General features: G+C 34.1%; 1 protein-coding gene across 2 annotated transcripts in view; it reads right to left on the reverse strand.

Moving 5' to 3' along the window:
* The window catches only part of ACVR2A (activin A receptor, type IIA), an 86,473-nt gene that overhangs the window by 25,297 nt on the left and 36,573 nt on the right, over nucleotides 1–24,603 (reverse strand). For both annotated transcript variants that reach the window (XM_004674672.2, XM_012727167.1), the window contains exons 2-4: nucleotides 10,627–10,834; nucleotides 6,645–6,754; nucleotides 6,311–6,465 (exon numbers count right to left, since the gene is read on the reverse strand). In XM_004674672.2, coding sequence (XP_004674729.1) covers nucleotides 6,311–6,465; nucleotides 6,645–6,754; nucleotides 10,627–10,834 — 473 coding nt within the window. The remainder of the gene's footprint in view (nucleotides 1–6,310; nucleotides 6,466–6,644; nucleotides 6,755–10,626; nucleotides 10,835–24,603) is intronic.

The following is a 24,603-nucleotide window of genomic DNA, read 5'->3' on the forward strand; positions in this document are numbered from 1 at the left end:
ATAATTTACAAACCAGGTTAGAGAAAGGTGTCAAAGGATACACATCAATCTGTTGCAATTGTTTTTGTTTGTTTGTTTGTTTGTTTGTTTGTTTTAAAGAAAGTGACAAAGGCAAAAGAGAACAAATGATTTTCTTTCTAGGACACACTTCCTTCTGCGTAATTTGTCTTATTACATAGCAGGCAATTAGAAGAGAATCTTTAAAAAGAAAATGTAGAGAAATACAAGAAAAGCAAAAAGAGAAATGTATTAATAAATTTCAACAATTTATCAATAATCTATCAATATTTCAACTGGTGTTTTTATGGATGCAATATTTATTTTGCAAGTATTGCTTAATGTAAGCATAGGAAATTTAGTAAATTTCTCTTATGTTTTCCCCAAGTAAGGTACAACACCACTTTCCTAGATTGGCTTGGCTTAGTGATGTCATGCTACCGTTCTACATCTTGTCAATTTTAAATGGGAACATATATGGACTCATCTCCAACAGGAAAATCCTACAAAGCATTTTCACAGATGAAAAGATTTCTCAGTGGATGGTAATTTAACACAGCATGAAATGACAACCTATTATTACCTTAATATTAAGGTCAAAAGGATTAAGTATGCTCAACTCTGGTATCCCAAGCACCTCAAAGTCTTTAGAACCTTATCAAAGAAAAACTTGTAACAGCTTGGTCCCCAGGAAAAGGGGAGGTTCCAGGTTCCCTGCCACACCCAGAGAGGATGGAACTGAGCCTAGAAGAGAGAAGCTGGAGAGGGCACATGAGAGGAAGGAAGCAAGAAAGAGACCTGAAGGAGGCACATGGACATATGGACATGTGAAGAAGCGTGCTTGCTTCTCAACCTTAGGCTGGTTGAAATATACATGGGTAAGACACCTGTGAGGAGGTTAACAACAGTAGCTTTTAACTTGATTTTGATTTTGCTCTTTTCTTCTCAGACTTGTCTGGCTGTTTCTAACCCTTGTCTATGAGTGGCTGTCAAAATGTACTTTAGATCTGTGGCAGGCTTTCAGGCCTCAGTGGCCCTGATTTGGGCCAACCTTGTCTGGCTGCTCATTTACCCACAAGTAGATGGTTTACCTCCGGTGCTTGAATGGGAACGTGTATTCTTTGTCATATACTAATTGTATTAAAGTTTCTTTCCATTGTGCACTAGAGTATATTTTGTCTTCCTGGGGCAGATGACAGGGCCTATTTAGAAAGGGCAGGTATGGGGTTTCGGAGAGGCTCTCTCCTGTCCTGTAACAAACCTAGACAAAATGTCATGATGTAGGAACCAGAGAGACTGATGTCACATTTAAAAAGTAATTTTACTGTTGCTATAAAGCTTTAAGAATGAGCAAGTTACTTTGTTAAAGGTGGGTAATTTCTTGCCCCCAAAATCCATTTTCTCATCAAGTGGTATTTTTTAATTGGAACAGATTACATAAGCAAGAAATTTAAGCTCACAAATGATTATGAAAATGATGCAGTTTTACTGAAACCACATTAACCATTGACAATAAGACTTCTTAATAATAGAGTCAATGTATCAATTCCCTCATATTTGTGACTCACTGGCACTAGAAAAACCAGTTAGTGCTCAGTTTACTCACTGCAGTTTATAAGAGAATTTTCTACAGGTGGAGAGACAGTTTCAGCACAAGCAAAATAGACAAGACTGAATTAATACAAATTAAAAGGATACTTCAAGCTTGTGATTATAGGAAGTGTTAAATAATAGTATTCAAAAGCATGGAATACCTCACCTTATTTTACCTCAGAAATAAGGCTTATTATATTATCTTAAGGCACAGTCCTAAAGCAACTAAATGTTTATTAAAGGAACCCTGGACATACTATCATCTCAATATAACTCTAAGTACAACAAAGCCAATATAGTAATTAATGACTTACAGAATGGTTGTTAAATGTATGCAAGATAGAGTAGTGATTATAATATGTTCCTTGTCTTTAAGTAATTTACAATCATGTGGGAAAACAGCACACATACATGAGCATTTCTCAAGTATGAAAGATTACACGTTATAATCTAAACTTCATTTTTTTTGCTTTGGATGATGAGAACCCTCAAACATTTTTAAGCACAGATGTAACAAAAACAGCAAAAGGCTATTTTAATAAAAGTACAGATGGTGAAAAGAAGCAGCAAGAAGACCAGCTATCTATATAATCTTAGTCTTGGTGCAACAATGTCCTGAACTAACAGGTAAAGGGAGAAAGAAAAGGTAAATTAACAAAACCTGGCAAATGACAGGGCCAGAATAGGAAAAGGAGTTGTCTCCAAGGCTTTCACCAGAGTCACTAGGAACATTGTGATGCTGTGAAACAATATCAGACACATAATCGTTTGTTTAAGGCTATAAAGTAAGAAAATAGAAAGACAGAACAGCTTAAGTTAAAGAAAAAAAAAGGCAGATACTTTTTTCTATGCTTTTAACTATGTTTAATGCTTAAGTTGTTCTAGAATAAATAATTTTTATTGGCTACTAAGAACCTTACCTAGAACCCAGATTTAAAGAATAAATACTCCTAACACTGCTTCTTCAAAATAAACTACTACCAAAACCAGAAGAAATCCTAAAACAAACAAACAAAAAACTTGTGGTGTTTTAAATATAAAAGAATCCTACCATTTAACTGCCAGAATTAACTTATTATTAACAAGAGACAATTTCTTAGTACTCTAGAGTGACCCACACCACTGGTCTTCTATCCCCAATAAGAAAATAAGACTAAGACCAAGAAATAAGCACAATATATGTAACTTCAGTTTGCTTTACCGAAAACCTCTGTAAATTATCTTCAAGTATAATTTTGTTGTAGGAATAATTCATCAATAGGTTACCACCATGAGGAGACTAATGCCTTTCAATAAACTGGTTAATTCACAAATCACTAAAGTAGTAAAGAAAAATTTCCCTAAGAAAAGGAACAACAAATATTAGATCACGTCTAAAAATATATGAAGAATTTTGAGGACAAATGCTCTGGAAATCTACAAACATAATTTAAGTCTTGATCTGGTCTTGGAGTTAAACTTTAAATGTGGGGGCATGAATATGGGATGAAATACAGAAATCAACTGTGTACTAATACAGAAATTCAAACTGTATTATATCTTCCCTCCTTACATCTCCTATTCCTCAAAGGTATTGAACTAGCAGGCATTATTAGCATTATCAACTCAAAGAGCACACAAGAATCTACCTACAATCCAATTACATGTTCATAAAATTTATTCTAAATGTGCTAAAAAATTTTAATGGAAAATACATGTGTGCCTTTCCATACATTTATGACTTGTTTCTTTTCCCCTTTGCCCTATGTGAGACATGTGATGATGCTACTGCTCACTTTAGTTGTCAAATTACCCCCATCCAAATTAATCTACAGAATGATTTGAGATACGAGGGGCTCACTAAATTACTGGAAAAAAAGAAAGGGACAACAACAGCAAAAGAAGCTGGGAAGCAAAAAAGTTTTTTTCATTTCAGAGAATAATTGGCTTCATCTCAGAGATTCCAGTTCTGACCTAGTAAACTTCCCTATATCTCAACTTTTTTATATATGTAAAATGGGAATTACACTCTAGACAACTCTGAGGTAAAATCAGTGCTTTCCACATCTGGTTGGTCACCAAAATCACTTGGAAAATTAATCAGAAATAAAATATCCCAGACCCCATTCCATGTTTTCAGGAATTGGTAATTTTTTTAAAAAATTATAGTGACTCTTATCTACCAGTCACAATTTAGAAATCTTTGAGGGAAAAACAATGAAATATTTTAAGTGCTTTTTGAATATTCTTATATAATTTACATATCTTTATATGTAACTTATAGTTACATATATAGTGCCAAATAGTTGATGATATTAACTTAATTTTGAAATGAGAACTGTGTAAAAGATGGTCACTACTCTTGCAGAACTAGTTTGTACAAATCTTTCACTAAAAATAAGACTTAAAACAGCCATTACATTATTTGAGACAAAGTGAAAGTTAACATAAATGGAGTTCCACAATGAAGACAGAACCCTTTTCTACAAAATAGTTTGACCATTCATCCAAGTCACTCCATCATAAAACTTAAAAATTTATTCCTTATTCTTCAGTAATTCGTAAAGATCATGCAAATTCACCACAGAGCTATCAAGTACTAGATAAACTTGTACAACAACATTAACCATGCCCACAAATTTCTAAAACAACATATATGGATACTCATTGAAGATTTCTGGTTTGATTTATGAATAATCATTCATCTTTTCTATTGAAAATTATAAACCCTTGAATTAATACCTTAAAGTGGTCTCATATGTTAAGATATCTGACCCTTAAACAATGTTCAACTGTATACTGTAACATAGTAGTGAATGTTAATCTATACCATTACATTATTTTTTCCCAAGCACATCATTATTTTTAAACTTATTAACAAATTTGTTTTTAATCTAGTCTTCCACTTGTTCCTATTATCAGACTCAAGGTAAAATCAGCTATCACTACAGTACTCTCTTTTCTTTCTATTAAGCAAAGAATATCACCAACAAAAGGTAAAGTGTATTCTATGACCATTTGAAATAAACTAAAATGTTACTTTAGAATGTTTTAAAGATCCTTAAAAAAACCCACAACTGGGCCCTCCCTGGTAGGGCAGCAGGTTAAAGCACAGCACTAAGAAGCTAAAGCCACTTCAGCATGAGTTCGATCCCTGATCGGGAGGTGACCTACACAGTGCAGCAGACCTCTCCTGCTCCTCCCCTCAGCAGTATACTTCATTAGTGGGCCTGTTCTGCTCCCCACTCTGTCTCTGGTGAATCCTCTCACTGCCCCTGCACCTCTGGCCTGTACCCCAGTTTTGTATGAATAAATAAATCTTAAAAAAAAAGAAAACAGACCTTGGAACCTCCCTGTTGGCACAACCAGTTAAAGCACAGCACTACAAAACTAGCCACAGCCATTTCAAGCATGAGTTCAATCTCTGGCCAGCGAGGTGACCCACAGGGTGCAGCAGACTTTTCCTGTCCCACCCACTGCTCCCCACAGCAGTGTACTTCATTAGTCAGCCTGTTCTGCTCCCCACTCTGTCTCTGGTGAATCCTTTCACCACCCCTGCACCTCTGGCCTGTACCCCAGTTCTGTATGAATAAATAAATCTTAAAAAAAAAAAATAAAAAACCCACAACTTAGTTACAATTTTAAAGCTAAAACTTTTCAGCTGTACCAAATGGCATGTTTATCTGATTTATTAAATATGGTATTTTACCTTTGAGTTTAATACTAACAGATTGCTACAAATACTGAGAAAGAAGTATTATATAAATAAAGCTTAAAAGGAAAAAGCTGTTTTAGTTATTAAATTATAGGACTTTCCCATTTTCTTTTATCAGGTTTTAACCACTACTCCTACTGATGTTAGAGAAAACAAGGTTAAATAAAGAAATCCAGAAGGCCAAGGAAATTTGACCTTAAAAGTTAAAATAAACAGTAAAAACTAGAGTTCAGAGATGTCTGAAGCAAATATAACCAAAACTTGTCATTTTCCTTAGTCTGCAGAATATCATCTTTCCTTAGAGTACAGAATATTAACACCTTATAGTAAAGGTCCTGGTAAGGCACTGAACAGTGCAAATGGTCTACATGACAGAGAATGAGGAAAAATTAATGAATTCAATTTGATTATATGTCATACCTATATTCTGACATATTTGGAGTAAGGTTTGTGAAAATCAAGGAGATTTTAAGGTACCCCGTAGAATTAAGGGTAGTCAGTATACACTTAATATGCTACAAACAAAAAATATACTTGGAACTACCAGCAACCCAGGATGAGAGATGCCATTCTTCAGCTACTTCCCAAAAACATTTTTATGGATATATCTTCCTTCACAAAAAATTTTTTCTCATACTTTGCTGGGTACTAGGTCCCTCCCCATAGGTTAAAAAGAAGTTTTGGCAAAAGATTTTGTAGAAAGGCAAAAAATTAAGGAATGTAGAAAATAAATCTATGGGAAAGAAAGAATTATGATATTACTTCTCCATCACCAATTACTTCTAAAGAAACAAAAAGCAAGGTATATCTCATACATTAAATACCACAATAACAAGAACAGGAATTCTACTCCAACTTTTATAAGAGAATACTAACAAGTTTGCAAAATTAGCTATAATTCCCATGACAATAAACAATCAAAAATTAACTCTAAAGGAAAATGATTTTTAACATCCTAATGGGTTTTACAAAATTTCTTTAAAGAATAAAATTTGAAATAAATCAAAGTACAAGACAATAACTTACTTGAGTTGGAACAAGTACGGGAGGGTAAGCCATCTTGTGATGCCTATATACCCAAAATGCACAAATGACAATCCCAGCAACTAACATAAGTGGCACCAGGGAATACAGCAAGATATTGTAAAAGGGTGGCTTAGGTGTAACTGGATTCGAAGTAGCTGTGGAAAGGGGAGGAGAAAAATAATTCAAATTTGATCTTCAAAAGTCTGCAATAACTCGTATAGTATAAACTTTTAAGAGAAAACTAAAGAGCAGGAGAAAGCAGGAATAAATTATTCTATCAATACAAATATGCTTCTTTTCAGTTTACTAGTTGAACAGACCTATGTGCACTTACGCTGTGTGACTTCCATCTCCGGAAAATAAGAAAACCTTTCATTACACATATTGCCCTCACAGCAACAAAAATATACTTCAGGGCTGTCTTTTTTTTCTATACAATCAGTCCTATAAACAAACAAAGGAGAAATAATTTAAAATTCAACATTATTACACTGGATCTACATTAAGTATTTTTCTCATAGTGAATAAGTCACTTATAGTCAATTTCAACATTTTTGTAATCCCTAGTGATTGTATTTTAGAAGTCAAAAAAGTTTATGGAATCGTGCTTTTTAATATCAGACAAAAAATGTACTGCTGATTTATAACATCACACTGGCTCACTGAGACTATGCTTTAATTTGGTTTTTAAAGATCAATCTGAAGTAAACATCTCTCTTTTCTCATTACTGGAAAATCTTACAGAGAATCATAAAACCAATGAAGAAACTGAAGTGTTCAAGGAGTGTTTGATCTCACAGGAAACATCCATTTCATGAATACTGAAATAGCACTATGTATGCATGCACATAACTAAATACACACAAGAATACATATAAATGCACACACACACAATGAAGTAAGCTCATGACTCATGACAGAATGTATCAAAACACAGCAGGCCCAAAGTAGGCTTGGGAATTAAGAATGTCATTTTTTTTGGTAGTAGATTTAAATTCCCTGAACACAATAAACAAACAGGCAACAAGGAGAGAATACTTGCTAAAAATAAATATATAGGACTTAATAACTTTAAAAAATGCAGCCTTCTCTATAGGACCTGAATTGCAGAAACTTTAGGATTATCTGTGGAACAAATCCTAACCAACACAAGGAAAAGTTATACTATTAGGAAAAATAATTCAAATATTCACATACTACTACTAAACATCAGATAAGACATACCTTATCAAAATAAGCTGCATTTTTGTGATGGTTGTTACAATAAGGCTGAATTTAACTTTACCACAATTTAAAAAAGCTCAAGGAGGAAAGTTCAAGAAACTTCAGCAAGGCTGTAGTTTTAACAAAAATCAAACCTTAAAGTTAGTAAGTACTAGGTGGAGGGTGCTCCCTGGTGGCACAACACAGCACTATAAAGCTATCACAACCACTGCAACACAAATTTGATCCCTGGTCAGGGAAGTGACCCACATGGCCTGGCAGACCTCTCCTGACCTGCCCACTGCTCCCTCAGCAGTGTGCTTTGTCAATCTGCCTGTTCTGCTTCCCACTTTGGTGAATCCTCTCACCGCACCCCCCCACCTTTGGCCTGTACCCTAGTTCTGTATACATAATAAATCATTTTTAAAAATAAATACTATGAAGAAAGTTAAAGACAAATGAAAGCTGTTCTAACAATTCATAAAAAAGAGATGCATATTTAAATTTAACATTTAGAATCATGCCTCAAATTTTAATTTAATATGATTAAATATCTATTTTAATTAACTCAAGACAATTAGTTTTCTCTATCCAATTTCACTATTTTATCATTGTCTTTACCCTCACACCTTGACATTTCTTGACTCTTCTCTTAGTAGCCTTAATATTTGTTTTTGAATCAAATTCAGAGCATAAAAGCAAAAAAGTCACATACTCTTAAGTTAGCATTAACCTTCAGAAATAAAGCTGATGTAGTAATTATCATTTGCATTGAACCACTCAATCCCCATTATCCAGAGATTCTGGTTTTAGATGAAAAGCACTATAAAAAGAACAGGGATTCCTAATTTCAACTAATACAAGTTTCAAATGAAGATGATTCTGCCAAACACAGTTTTCCATAAATTCTTATTTTTCTTTAAAAAAAAATTATACAAATACACACACACACACATATAAACTGCTATAACATTATTAATTTCAAATATACAACCTAATGATTCAATATGTGTATTAGGTAAAGATCGCCAGTATTCAAACTTTTGGTAAATGGACTATAGTTGCTTATAATTCTTTTTCACTGTGATGACAACTTTTTAGATCTATTTTTTAGCAACTTTCAGATATTCAGTTATTCAATAAAATTTTATTAACTATAGTCACCATGATATATATCATATACTTAAGGCTTATTTTCCTTTTGCATAGAACTGGGGTGTAGGACAGAGGTGCAGGATATGAGAAAAATTTACCAGAGACAAGAGTGGGGAGCAGAACATGCAGACCTACTGAAATACACTGCTGAGGGGAGCAGTAGGTAGGACAGGAGAGGTCTGCTCATCATATGTGGATTAGCTCCCCAGCTGGGAATAGAACTTAGGTTAGATTACAGTGATAATAGTCCTCTAACTCTAGGGTTTCAGGGAAGATCAATACTTACATGCTTTAAATAGGACTTATCTGTTTCATAATTGGAAATTTTAACCATTTGACCATTTTCACTGTCTTGCTCACCCCACCCTCAGCTCCTGCCTCTGGCAACCACCTATCTGTTCATATTTGTTCTGTATCTATCTGTTCAGCACATTTTTTTTTTTTGGCATTGATTTTTAGATACTATTTACAAGTGACAGCCCTATGGCATTTGTCACTTGCTGATTTATTTCATTTAGCATAGTGTCCTGAGCACACAATACACAACATACACCCCTAATTTATGTATATATAATATATACACCTATGTGCACATATAATAGGCTATGTATGTATGTATGTATGTATTACATATATACATATGTGGTTTTTTCTTTATGCATTCATCAACGGATACTTAGGTATTTTCACATGTCTTGGCTATTGAAAATATTGCTGAACATGTAAATAATTTATCTTTTTGAGTTAGTTTTCCTTTTCCTTTAAATAACTATCCAGAAATGGAATGGATCGTAATTCTATTTTTTCTGGAACCTCTGAATATTTTTCCATACTAGCCCTACTTACTTTTTTTTGTGTGTGTGTGCCCTACTTACTTTTTATAATAGAATATATCACCTGACAATAGCTTTGATAGTAGAAAGGGTAAATAAGAAATTCAGCTAAAATGTATTAATTAGAGAGAACTAATCCCTGGAAAATTTCCAGATTTAGAACTATGTATTAAATACTATATATAAGTAAATATATTAAATATATACCTAAATGACTTTTAATTTCTCACGAAATATAGAGTTCATTTATTTTTCATTAGTTTACTCAATGCATTCTGCTATTATGGCTTACCAATCACAGATTCATGGTAATTAAGATTCCTAACTGTGAATAGGGAAATATCTAGTATTCGTGAGTATATCAGCATTTCTAAGCTCCAAAAAGTCTGGTTATCTAGGATCTTACAACTTCTACCAATTATTACCACCAGCCACAGTAGAATCTTACAGCCCAGATAGTTTAAATAATCAGCCCAGCATCTACAGGACTCCTTACAGAAAGATCACAAGCAGTCATAAAATGTTCATTGTGTTTTATTTCCAGTATAGAATAAAACAATTTAAGCACTATCTTTTAAGTAATATGTAGCTTTCTGTGCGGACTCCATTAGTTTTAATGTAATCCTGACCATCAATCTAAAATGTCTCTTGGGGTATAGAACAAAGGCTTACGTTACAAGAAAAAAAGAAGGAAAATGTAATAAGATCAATTTCTTCCAGGTACATAAAGAAGGAAATTAAATACTACCATTAAGCCTTACTCTCCTTGAGGGTAGATTTTCAACAGATATACTCTCTTTTAAAGCAATGTTTACAATCCTTACATTTTAAAGTTGGTATTTATTAAAAAAATTGTAATTCTAACAACAAAAGGAAGAAATTATTCTTAATAGTTCTTACCACTTGGAGACTGTTTAAAGGATACTGAAGATAAGACAAACATGTATTTATTTTATTATTTTAAAATATGAATTGTGTGATTAGAGCATATTATAATGGTCTTTAAAACCCCATTATAAGAAACATTTAAGTGAAAATTCATGCATTGACCTCTCCCTCTTTTACAAAGAGAGGAAGTGATGAAAATGATTCAACACTGTCTTAAAAAATAAAATCTTTCCTTACCGGTCATAGCAGTTGATATCATCCAGCCAACAACCTTGCTTTACTATTTCAATGGAACCAGAAATATTCTTCCACGTTGCAAAACAATGTCGCCGTTTATCTTTGTCACCATAACAGGGTTCAACACCAGTTCGATTGGTTCTATCTCTTTCCCAATTAGCATTATAGAAAATACATTCCTGAGTTTCTGATCTACCAAGTATAGCACCTATAAGACAAGAAAACAACAACTTAATGTAACTGTTAGCTTTTAAAATAAGAGATGATGTCCCAGCATTGCAACTTTATACTTTTTAAAAGTCAGTAATTATACTGTCTTCCTAATCTAACATTAGGTTTATGTTTTCAGATCACTCTTTGTACTATGAGAATATTGACCACAACAAAAGAGACACACATATTTCAAGAATTTTCTAGAAAGGTCAGTTTCATTTCATACAATAATGTCCTTGATAAAAGAAAGTAAAATTAATTTTATTAAATCTTGATTCATGAGTGGTCTTCTTTATAATACTCTGTAACTAAATGTATACTAAACAAAAGCACAACTGATACTATGGTGGTTCAGAAAAAAATCTTTGCATGATTGAATAGTACATAAAACCAACCACAATTATTCAAACTTAGGTAACTGACAGATGTCATCAAAAATGAACCCAGCAAATCTGTTACTTCAAAAAAAGAAAGAAAACAAACAACTTACAGTATGCATGGCCAATGATAAAGTTTGAGTTTTCAAGCCAGAATAAGAATTTTGGAAAATGTATACACTACCACTAGCCTTATACCTTCCCAATAATTGAAGCACTTTCTGATGAGATCAGAGGTACTATTAACAAATGTGACTTTCAAATACTGAATATTTAGTGCCAATACTTAGAAGGTCTATGTAATTCAGGAAACCAATATATTCCAAATAAATTATGTGTGATACTACAAAAGTATTCATGGGTAAAAAGATCCATTCAATGTTCAAGACAGCCAATACATTTTAATGTTACATAAGACAAAGGTTCATCAATAATTTCAGATTTTACACTGTAACTCAGACTTAATTTATTTTATTTTTTAACATAATTTTTCATTTTATGCATTATTTCATCTTGGTTGTAATCCTCATAGACTTCCCAGCACGAATTCACCCATGTGCCATCACCACAGTGTGCATTCTTCCCAATCTACTAGTTTTTATCTCATTCCCCTCTCCGCCCCCATAAAATGTCTCTTGTTTATAGCTGTTCATTGTTTTTTGTTTTTACTTTATTACAAATGCTTTTTCTTTTCTTCCCCCCCCCCTTTTTTCCCCCCCCGATCCTTTAAGGTCCTGCTATAAGTGAAACCATCTGGTATTTTTCTATTTCTTACTGGCTTATTTCACTAAGCACGATCCCTTCCAGCTCCATTCATGTTGCTGCAAAAGGCATGAGCTTATTTTTTGATTGCTGAGTAATATTCCATTGTATATATACCACATCCTTTTAATCCAGTCATCGACTTTTGGGCATTTGGGTTGATTCCATGTCTTCCCTATTGCAAACAGAGCAGCAATAAACATGGGGGTGCAGGTAGCTGTCCTTCTGAGTCAAGGTTTTTGTGCTTTTTGGGTAGATACCTAGGAGTGGGATTGCTAGGTAATATGGAAGCTCCACTTTTAGCACTTTGAGAAACCTCCAAACAGCTTTCAATAGTGGTTGCATTTCATGCAGTTTGCATTTCCATCAACAGTGTAGAAAAATTCCTTTTTCTCCACATCCTCTCCAACATTTGTTGTTGCTAGTTGTTTTAAGATGTACCATTATCACTAGTGTGAGACGTTATCTCATTGTGGTTTTAATTTGCATTTCCCTTATTACAAGTGATGTTAAACATTTTTTCATATGCCTGTTGGCTGTCTGCATTTCCTCTTTGGAGAAGTGCCTTTTAGCTAGTCTGCCCTTTTTTTTTTTTTTTTAAAGATTTATTTTTTTGTGCATACAGAACTGGGGTACAGGCCAGAGGCTCAGGGGCGGCGAGAGGCTCCACCAGAGACAGGGTGGGGAACAGAAAAGGCAGATCGACGAAGTACACTGCTGAGGGGAGCAGCGGGCGGGTCAGGAGAGGTCTGCCACACCATGTGGTCACCTCCAGGGCAGGCGGGAATTGAACGCATGTGGAAGTGGCTTTAGCTTCCCAGTGCTGTGCTTTAACCAGCTGCGCCACCAAGGAGGGCCAGTCTGCCCATTTTTTAATGGGGTTGTTCACTTTATTTTTGTTGAGTTTCATCAGCTCTTTGTATATCTTTGTAATCAGTATTTTGCCATTAGTATTGTATGCAAATATTTCCCCCCAATCAGTGGAGTGTCTCTTTGTTTTGTAAAGTGTCTTTTTGCTGTACAGAAGCTCTTTAACTTGTAGTCCCAGCTGTTTATCCTTTCCTTCACTACCCTTGGTTTGGGTGATGTATCTTTAAAGATGTTACTGAGGTGAATGTCATGTAGTGTTTCACCCACCTTTTCTTCTAGACATTTTATGGTTTCAGGTCTTATGTCTAGTTCTTTAATCCATTTCAAGTTGGTTTTTGTGAATGGTAGTAATCTAGCTTCATTTTTTTTTTTTTTTTTTGCATGCAGCAGTCCAGTTTTCCCAGCACCATTTGTTGAACAAATTTTCTTTTTTCCATTGCATATTCTTTGCTCCTCTGTCAAAGACTAGCTGTCCATAAACCTGTGGGTTTATATCTGGGTTTTCTATTCAAATCCACTAGTCTGTATGTCTATTCTTTTTTCAGTACTATGCAGTTTTGATAATTATGGCTTTAGTATATCTTGGAGTCTTAAGAGTGTGATGCTTCCGTTCTCTTTTGCGTTAGTCAAGAGTGTTTTGGCTATTCAAGGGTTTTTGTGGTTCCAGATAAATCTCATTAATATTTGTTCTATTTCTTTGAAGACTGACGTTGAGTTTTTTACTGGAATAGCAGTAAATCTGTGTATTGTTTTCAGCAGAATGACATTTTAATGATGTTTGTGTATAGAAAGGTTACTGACTTTTTGTGTGTTGATTTTATATCCTGATACCTTACTAAACTGGTTAATTGTTTTGATTAGTTAAACTTTTTAAAAACTATCTCTTATAAGGAAAAGCAAAGGAAACGAACACCCAACATAATTCTGAAGAGGATGTACAAAAGAGATTTCATATGACCTGTTTTTAAGACTTACTATAAAGTTTCAACAATCAAGACACTGTAGTCTTAGTGAAAAAAAGAGACAAAGGTGTCAGTGGGACAAAACAAAGAATCCAGAAATAGAAACATATATAGTCAACCAATACACACAGCAGAGATGCCAAGGCATGTCAGTAGAAAGAAAGATCTTTTCAGTAACTAATACTGAAAAAGCTAGATATCCATATGCAAAATAAAAGAGAGCCTCAATTCATCTAATACCACTTATAAAAGTTAACTATAAACTCAAAGACCTAAAATAAAACCTAAAACTATAAAATGTCTAAAAGAATTTATAATGTATCTTGGTGACCTTAAATTATGAAAGATTTCCTAGCACATACACATGAGCTACAGAAGAATGAACTAATAAGCTGAACATTAAAATTTAAACCTCTTTGAAAGGTAAGGGAAAAAATTATTAGACAGGGAGAACATTCCTGCAAATTATATATCAAAAAAAAAAAAGAACTTGGTATTCAGAATCCAGAGCTCCCTTACAAAGTCAGTAAGACATACTACCTAATTTCTAAAAGCTAGGCAAAGGATTTTTGCAGACATTTTGCCAACGAGATATGAATGAAAGACATTTTTCATTATATGAATGGTAACTGATAGTTTTAGTTTCCATTTACCTAATTAATGCTAACTCTAATATTGATTAGAATGACTAAAACAAACAAACAAACAAAAAGGACAAACTCAAATTCTGGTAAATAAGGGGAGCAACTGAAACTTTTACACATTCGTGGTGGAAATGCAAAACACTATAAAAACTATAAAAGTAGTTTTATAGCTTCTTATTGTTAAAACATACACCTACCATACTACTCAGCAATCACATACTCATTTATATAAGAAATGAAGCATTGTGAATACATCTATCCAAATATCTGTATGTGAATGCATAGATGGCCTTATATATAATCACAAAAAAAAAAAAAAAATGGAGAGCATACTAAGTAATGTCAGAAGGAAAAAAACAAATACCAGATGATTTCCCTCACATGGAATTTATGGAAACAAAACAAATGAGCAGACAAAAGAAAAACAAAACAAACTCTTGAAGTATAACTGGAGAATTGAGGCTACAGTAATACTCAAATCTAAAATATTCCCACCATGTAGAAAAGACAAATTACATCTAAAGAAACTAAATCCAAGGACACTCAAAGTTTTGTATTTTTGAAGTGTGAAGTATTAAAATAATATACCAACACTAACCTTACACATACAATCTTGTCCAGGAACTCAATAAGAGAGACCATTTTCACAAGTAATTTTATAAGGCCAATATTACTTTGATATCAAATAAGGCTAAGACAGCACCACACACACAGACACACACACAAGATATCTTTCATCAACTTAGATACAAATGTCCCTGACAAAATTTAAGCAAATAATTCAACAATAAAAATTTGTTAAAGTAAGATATCACAACCAAGTATGGTATATTTCAGATAGGCAAGGTTGATTCAATAATTAAAAAATGAATCAACTTAACTACTGTAACAACCACAAGAGAAAAATCAATACACCAAGTAAAGAGGGGTAGCTCCTAAAGAGGGGTCGATCCACAAACTCACAAAAAGAACCCATTAAAAAACAACAGCTAATATACACAATGGTGAAAGTCAGAATGCTTCTGTCTAAATTTAGAAATACGCCACTCATGTCTACTCTCACCACTCTTATTTTAATATAGTACTAAAAAGTACAGCTATGTACTAAGACAAGAAAAAGAATTTGAGGTCAGTCTGATTGTAAAAGAAGATACAAAACTGTTTCTATTTGCAAACTGTATGATTATATAGAGAATTCCAAGGAATCTTCAAACAAACAACAAAAATGTTAAAATTAGTAAATGAGTTCAGTAAGGTTACAGGATACAAGATCAACACAAAGGAACTGGCATTTCTACATACGAACAATGAACAAATACTGAAATCAAAGATGCAGTTATAAATGCGCCTATGTAAATAAAATACTAATATATCATTAAACATTTGTAGGTCTATATGAATCTAGTGAAAGGCATCAAAGAAAGTCTAAATATTTCATGAACTGGAAAACTCAGCAAATGACAATTTCTCCATAAACTGATGAGGAGGTTTAATGTAATTCATAGAATAATCTCAGAAAATTTCTTTGTTAACATCAATAAATGTATAAATATTTTTGGAAAATTAGAACAAAGTGTTAAACCTGCCATATAGCTGCAATAATCATGATCGTAATATTGGCAGAAGAACAAACACATAGATCAATGGAATAGACAGAATGTAGAAATAGATCCACACAAACATCACAATAAATTTTTAACAAATGAGCAAAAACAATTCAATGGAGGAAAGGCAACCTTTTCAATAAATAGGGACCTAGTTCAAGCAAACGTATCTTGAGTGCCCCACTCTTACTATTATTCTAGTAGTTCCTAAAAGACCAGCTCTTACAAAAAGCCTCCCAAATTCAATCTGAAATATGGGGTAATTTTCAAGTGTGTACAAGGTAAATATTACAAAATACTGGAAGACCTTTAATCAGGACTCCTTCCCACAAAGGCACACTTCACTTGCAATCCAATATAAGCTGTTTTTGCATATTTATTGTAATTTTTAATCAGTTGTTGTCTACATAAGTCCTTTTATATATCAGGATGTCATGAGTTTTAAGACTATCCATCTTATTCTCCAAACAAAAAGGGCAGTTAACATGAGTATTAAAATGTAGAAACTCAATGTTAACAACAACAGAATAAAATCCCACCAACTAGTACTGCTTTCCATCATTCTTTGAAACAAGTAAATGAAAATAAAGTATCTTCTATTATCATAAATTATATTAACTATTTTCTAAGGTGACAATGTTTTTCATGTTCCTGTGACCAGCTTACTCTATCACAATTTCCTATGTATGCAACCAACATTAAACAGAAAAGAACTGTTTGATCAACTTACTTTTTCTGAAGCTCACTTCTAGAAAAATACTTTAATGCTGTCTGAAACTATCAACAAGTCATTAAGAATACAGTATAAACTGGCATGCAAACTGAATGCTTTCCCTAAACCTGTGCCTCTCAGAGGCAACTCAGCACTGTAGCGCTAGCTAATGAGCTTTCACAACCAATAAGCTGCTTTAAAAAGCATTTTTTGTTTCCCTTTCCAATGTTACTGCTTCCTGACACTTTAGGGATAGAACACATGTCCAAAAACAATTATGTCTGAAGGCAGCTCAAACTGAATGACACTTGTAAACTAAAATACTTTATAGTACAATTTTTTAAAAAAGCATCATTTAAAAGAATGATTTTAGATAAATAAATATTAGATAATTCTGTTATAGTGAAATCATTCATGACACCAAGAAATCCTAAATGCGTAAATGGTCATATTTTTATTAGTTTAGCAGATACTGCTTAACAGTATCTCAGTATGCTAATAGTCATCCACTACCCAGAAACCAGCAGGCTACTAATAAAAAAAAAAAAAATGAGTATCAGGCAATCCTTGATATGAAGAATTCTTCAATTTTTCTTACTGAGATTTTTTAAAAATTGACCAACTTGAAATATGCACACTTCATATGTATATGAAACAGTCCAATGTGTATTTATCTTAACTCATTAGTCTTATGAATATGTTAAAATCGTAAGGTACACAAATTTTACAATTTTGTTAACATACATACTTTCAACAAATGTCATTTCATTACTTTCTTTCGAGTTATCTGAAACTATAAAAAGATAAAGCAATCTGCATTTCTATTGAAAAGCAGTAATTTTTAAAGACATGATTTTGTCTTTGAAAATGTTCTTCAAATTCAAAGCCACAAATATACACCCCATAAGTAAACTAAGATATTGATCTTTTTTTCACATTCTATTGGGATATACTGTGATCTTCATAAAGTTAACTACTTACATATTATTTTTCAAAGTCATTTTTAAGTTCCTTTTACAATCTTCATAAATAACTTTAAAAATTATGATATTAGACTCTCCCTGGTGGCGCAGCGGGTTAAAGCACAGCACTAAGAAGCTAAAGCCACCTCCAAATGAGTTCGATTCCCGCCTGTCCCACAGGGGACCACATGGCGTGGCAAACTTCTCCTGATCCACCCGGTGCTCCCCTCAGCAGAATACTTCATTGATCTGCCTGTTCTGCTCCCTTCTCTGTCTCTGGTGGATCTTCTCAACCTCCACATCTCTGGCCTGTACCCCAGTTCCATATGAATAAATAAATAAATCTTTAAAAAAAATTATGATATTAACCCACCATTTATGCAAGAATAGCATCTTTCTTTGTTTAAAGTTTTTATTGCCTTCTATTCCTTCAGGAAATTACCATAAAGAATAAAAACTAGCACTGACTGGCATCATAACAAGTTTGTCTGTCTTCTTCAGAAACATTACTAACACTCAAAATAAAATAAATGTTACGAGTGTTAAAATATGGAAAATTTCGTTAAGGATTCAAATATGAGAGATGACTTTTTCTGAGGAATAATCTACTGGAGAAAATATGTAACATATAACATGAAAGAAATGATAATATAAGTATACTGTAAATTAAAACAAGATGAGGTCCATAAATAAATGCAGACATAAAAGCTCCATTGAACTATGAGCTTCTAGAATATGCCTTGCTATTATCTCGTATCACCAGTAACCAGCACAGTACAGGAACTCAAAAAATGTGCACTTGGCCCTCCCTGGTGGCGCAGCGGGTTAAAGCACAGCACTGAGAAGCTAAAGCCACTTCCGCATGAGTTCGATTCCCGCCTGCCGCCTGCCCCGGAGGTGACCACATGGCGCGGCAGACCTCTCCTGACCCACCCGCTGCTCCCCTCAGCAGTGTACTTCGTAGATCTGCCTGTTCTGCTCCCCACTCTGTCTCTGGTGAAGCCTCTCGCCGCCCCTGAGCCTCTGGCCTGTACCCCAGTTCTGTATGCACAAATAAGTAAATCTTTAAAAAAAAAAATGTGCACTAAAACAATCCATTCATATGGAAACGAGAAAAAGTTCTAAAGCAGGTCTAATAAGAGACAGAGAGAAGATCATGGCCAAATAAACAGGGTTGTTGGATCAGAATGGGAAACAAGATTGTCAGCTAATTTGAGTATCCCACATTCATTAGGTATTATTAAGGAAGATTTCCAAGATATCAAAAGCTAAGACAAAGAAGATTAAATAATATTTCTAAGCATAATCTAAAAGCAATGAGTAAACAATTTATCAAATGAAACTCAGAAAGCCCTACCAACTACCTGGTAATAACAAGTAAAAATGATCACTTTAGGCTGTTAGAAAAGTAACAGACTATCACACTTAAAAAACCCATGAGTTGGCCCTTCCTGGTGGCACAATGTGTTAAAATGCAGCACTATGATGCTATTCACAGCCACTGAAACATGGGTTCATTTCCAGTCCAGGGAGGTGACCCACATGAGTGGCAGACGTCTCCTGTCTCACCTACTGCTCCCCTCAGCAGTGTATTTTCAATCTGTCTGTCCTGCTCCCCACTCTGTCTCTGGTGAATCCTCTCACCTTCCCCACAGCTCTGGCCTGTACCCCAGTTCTTGAATGCGTAAATAAATAAATCTTTTTAAAAAAACCCAAGAGTGAGAACTTAAAAAATAATTTACCACAAACATTTTTTTTTTAGATTTATTTATTCATGCATTACAGTACTGGCATACAGGCCAGAGGTGCAGGGGCGATAAGAGGATTCACCAGAGACAGAGGGGAGCAGAATAGGCCCACTGATGAAAAACACTGCTGAGGGAAGCAGCGGGAAGGTCAGGAGAGGTCTGCTGTGCCATGTGGATCACCTTGGTGCAAGCGGGGATCGAACTCATGCTGACGTGGCTTAAGTTTCTTAGTGCTGTGCTTTAACCCACTGTGCCACCAGTGAGGGCCCACCACAAACATTTTAATCAAAGTAGTATCTGGCGTTTTAAAATCAGCAATTGAAAAGAATTAGGAACATTTATTAAAATTGCTTTTAATAGCAATACTTCTATTAGAGAAAAGGAAGCAAACTAACTCACTACCTCTACCTATAGAAAAATTAAAATTGTTTAACTGATACTTTCACTCACATGTGACACATAAAGAGACAAATGAATACACTAAATAAAATAAAAGACTTTTAGACTTTAAGAGCAGAAGGGAAGGGGGAAGGTTGAAGTGAGAAGAATGAGTGAAAAGGATCAATTGTATGGTGAAAAATAATATATGAGACTGTCAATGGTAAACTTAATATAGTATAAACAGATGTTGATTTATAATGATGTACACCTGTAACCTATATACTGTTATAAACCATATTACTTCAATAAAAATTTAATAAAAATTGAAAAGAAAATTAAAATTCCTTTTGATTGATTACTTTAGCATAATAAATAATTTCTTTTAAATTTCAAAATTCACTTTAATTATTTATTTCTATGTGACTACATTCACATCACAGGCCTTCTGATAGCCTTTCTTTTTTATATTGATACATACCATATACCATCTATATTGATATAAATTACCGGGCCCTTCCTAGAGGGGTAATGGGTTAAAACACAGCACTATAGCCCTCCCTGGTGGCGCAGCGGGTTAAAGCACAGCACTGAGAATCTGAAGCCACTTCCACATGAGTTCGATTCCCGCCTGCCGCCTGCCCCGGAGGAGACCACATGGCGAGCCAGACCTCTCCTGACCCGCCCGCTGCTTCCCTCAGCAGTGTACTTCATAGATCTGCCTGTTCTGCTCCCCACTCTGTCTCTGGTGAAGCTTCTCACCGCCCCTGAGCCTCTGGCCTGTACCCCAGTTCTGTATGCACAAATAAATAAATCTTTAAAAAAAAAAAACAAAAAAAAAAAAACAAAAAAAAAACACAGCACTATGAAGCTGCTTCAGCTACTGCAGCATTAGCTTGATCCCTGGCTAGGGAGTTGACCCACATGGTTGGCAAACCTCTCCTGATCCACTCATTGCTCTTCTCAGTAGTGTACTTCAGTATATCTGCCTGCTCTGCTCCCCTCTCTGTCTCTAGTGAATCCTCTTACCCCCCCACACATCTGGCCTGTATTCCAGTTCTGTATGCATAATTAAATAAATCTTTAGAAAAAAAAAAAAAGAAGAGTACGACAAATTACTTTCTCTACTTGGCACCCCGGGCAGCATCTGAACAATGTTCAAAACATCCCAAAAGACCTTTGATAGTTAGAAATATGAGAAAGAAGAATAAAAATTCAAATAAAATTTCTACATGACAATGTAGCACTTTAGGCCCCTATCAATCAGATTTTTTTTTTTAATCATCTTCCTTCCTACCACTAAGCAATCACTTTTAAAGGAAATCACAAACACTTTTTGGTATTCTTTCCAGGAAGTTTTTACCTTGCCTGTTACACACTCTACATATATCAGTTTGATACAAGATTCCATCCAGCCAGCTCAAGTAATATAAAATTAAAAATACAACAAATTCAGAATAAACTAGAGATAAAATTTTTACTGGGACACTAGACATAGTGTGTACACACATATATGTAGTAAGGAGAGTAAAAGTACTTAGAAGTCAGCATTTAACCACTAATATTTTTTAAGGACTCCTAAAGTTAATTCTTAACAAATTGCAAAGAAACCTTTCTAAAATGCATTTCAATAATACTGGCTCACAATTGACTCACTGCTCCATTTAGAGTTTCAAAATAAATTATGTATCTACTTTTATATAGATGATTCGAAGAATAATGTTTCGCAATTTCTTAAACCTCTTTCTTAGAAAGTATCAACATAAAATTATTTCAGTCCTAAAGATAGCAATGGTTGACTTTTCTTTCATAAAAGAGTCAAGCAATCTCCTTTGAAGAAATTCCTTACCCAAAAAACAGATGAGCTGATCAAGAAGAAGTGGTATATATGTGTGATGAAATACTATTTGGCAATCAAAAAAAGGATAAACTCATGCCACTTGCAACAATATGAATGGAGCTAGAAAGGATAATGTTAAGCAAAGTAAGTCAGAAGGAAAAGGGTAACTACCAGATGGTGCCACTAACTGTGGAATATAAAGTAATAAAATTAATAGTCAAAGACAAACTAAAAACAAACCCTTTATAGCTAACTACAGAACAGAGACACGAAGGGAGAAAGGTTTGGAAGAAGGGAAAGAACAAGGAGGGAAGGAAGCATAATAATCTGCAGTAGTGAGGTATCAAAGAGTTGGTGGATGCACTACATTGGTAATATCTGTTTGGAAGACCCCAATATTTCCTCAGTTAAAAATAAATAAATGAATGAAAGAATAAATAAACTAATCATGAAGTAATTTTTTGCAGTTTGCTTATTTCTTACTCACCTAAATACAGATCTAATTTAATACAGAAATACAGAACTATACATTTCTATGTTAGCAAAACTTAAGTGCACCACTTCTTTTCCTAAACTATCCTCTAAATTCTGGAGATTCTCTACAGAGGGCTTTTCATTTAAAGATTGAAACTAACCTTCCTCGATTGCTAAACTACTGAAAACAAAATTACTCCATTATATTTTTTCCCAAAATCTAAATAAATAAGTCTTTTTAAAAGTTATAGATGTAGGACCCTCCCTGGTGGCATGGCGGGTTAAAGCACAGCACTAAGAAGCTAAAACCACTTCAACATGAGTTCGATCCCTGGCCCGGAGGTGACCTACATGGGACAGCAGACCTCTCCTGACCCACCTGCTGCTCCTTTTAGCAATGTACCTCATTGATCTGCCTGTTCTGCTCCCCACTCTAAAAAAAAAAAAAGCTATAGATGTAGAAAAGCTGACATAAGGGCAGATAAAATAAATGAGTATGAAGGCATTAGAATCACAGAGCTTTAATCTTTAAAGGTAATCTTTCTCAGATTCTAGCATGACTTAATATCTAGTTGAAGAATGATGCTTATCATCACTTATCAGAAAAATGCAAATCAAAACCACAATGAAATAATCACCCCACATCTGTGAGAATGACCTGTATTGAAAAGACCAGAAACAAATATTGACAAGAGGGTAGAGAAAGACACCCACATACAATACTGGTAGGAATGTAGCATCGTCCAGTCTCCATGGAAAACAGTATTGAGGTTTCTCAAAAACACTAAAAAACAAAAAAACTACCACATGACAGCAATTTCATTCCCAGGTATCTAGCTGAAGAACAAGAGAACACAAACTCAAAGGGTTATATGAATTCCTGTGTGTATAGAGGCATGCGTTTCACACTACTTATAACAGCCAGTGTGTGGAAACTACCAAAGTACCCAATAACAGATTAAGATGGACGTATGAAAATGCAGTATATATACACAATGAAATACCACTCACATCTAAAAAAGGCGAAATCTTGCCTATTGCTACAACATGAATGGAACTGGAGAGAATTATACTAAGTAAAATAAATCAGAAGGAGAAAAACAAATGCCAAATTATTTTACTCTTATATGGAATGTAGGGAAAACGAAAAAACAGGAAAGCCAAGCCAAAACAAAACTTAGAATTCTAACAAAAATGAAGGTTAGGGGAGGAAAGAAGGGTGGAAGGGATTCAATGGACTATGGAAACAGATTAATGGTGCTTTGGTGGAAGGTATAGTATGGTAACATACATCTGAAAAGTGTAAGCCTATATCCCCAAATCAGAAATATAAATCAATGTTACCTCAAAAATAATACTATTTTTATATACTTGAAGTGTATTTATATATTTATATACTTGAATTAAGTATATATATTTATGTATATTTTAAGTTGGTACTCTTGTTTCGCATTTATTATCCATTACCAAATAACTTCACTTTATTGAACATGTAATGTATAGAATATTAAGAACAGGAAAAAAAGCAAATCACAAGCACCAAATTTTTGAGTAGCACCTGGAACCACATTTAAGATTATTTTTCTAGGCTAGTCCAAGAAATGCTGACAAATTTCCAGACATCAGTTTTCATATGCCTTTTTAATAATTAAAAGGGGAGAGAAAGGGAATGAGTCTACGAAAAGATCAGGTTTTGTTTGTTTGTTTTGTTTTTACAGTTTTTAAACCTATTTAAGTAGGTTTCTTATGAAGGACAGAATTCCATTAAACAAAAAATAGGAAAAAATTGGAGCCCAAAGATTCTTCATATAAGAAAATTCTATCCTCCTACTCATTCCAACTCTAACAGGACACACTGAAGTCTATGCTGATAAGCTCTAAGAATCTTTGAGAACGCATTATCTTTTACACAGGTAGAATATCTTCTACATTCAGCAAATTTATTATGTAAGCATAGTACACACCAGATACTTACATAGTTCAGTAAAAATCAAAAATTGTAAAAAAGAAAATTTTAATCATTAATGTAATCCATCACATCAACTGACAGAAGAATAAAAACCACATAATCGTATCAATAGATGTGGAGAAGGCTTTCGACAAAGTTCAACACCCATTTATGTTTAAGGCCCTTGAAATCCTCAGAATAGAGGGAACATACCTCAACATGATAAAAGCCATCTATGATAAACCCACAGCCAATATTATCCTCAACAGAGAAAAGCTGAAAGCCTTTCCTTTGAGATCAGGAACAAGACAAGGGTGTCCACTATCGCCACTGCTCTTCAACATAACATTGGAAGTTCTAACCAGAGCAATAAGAGAGGAAAAAGGCATACAAGGAATCCAAATAGGGAAAGAATAAGTAAAACTATCCTTATTTACAGATGATATGTCAATTTACATGGAAAACCCTAAAAACTCCACAGAG

The sequence above is a fragment of the Condylura cristata genome, unplaced genomic scaffold (genome assembly GCF_000260355.1).
Source record: "Condylura cristata isolate star-nosed mole 26May11 unplaced genomic scaffold, ConCri1.0 scaffold00002, whole genome shotgun sequence".
NCBI classification, from domain to species: Eukaryota; Metazoa; Chordata; class Mammalia; order Eulipotyphla; family Talpidae; genus Condylura; species Condylura cristata.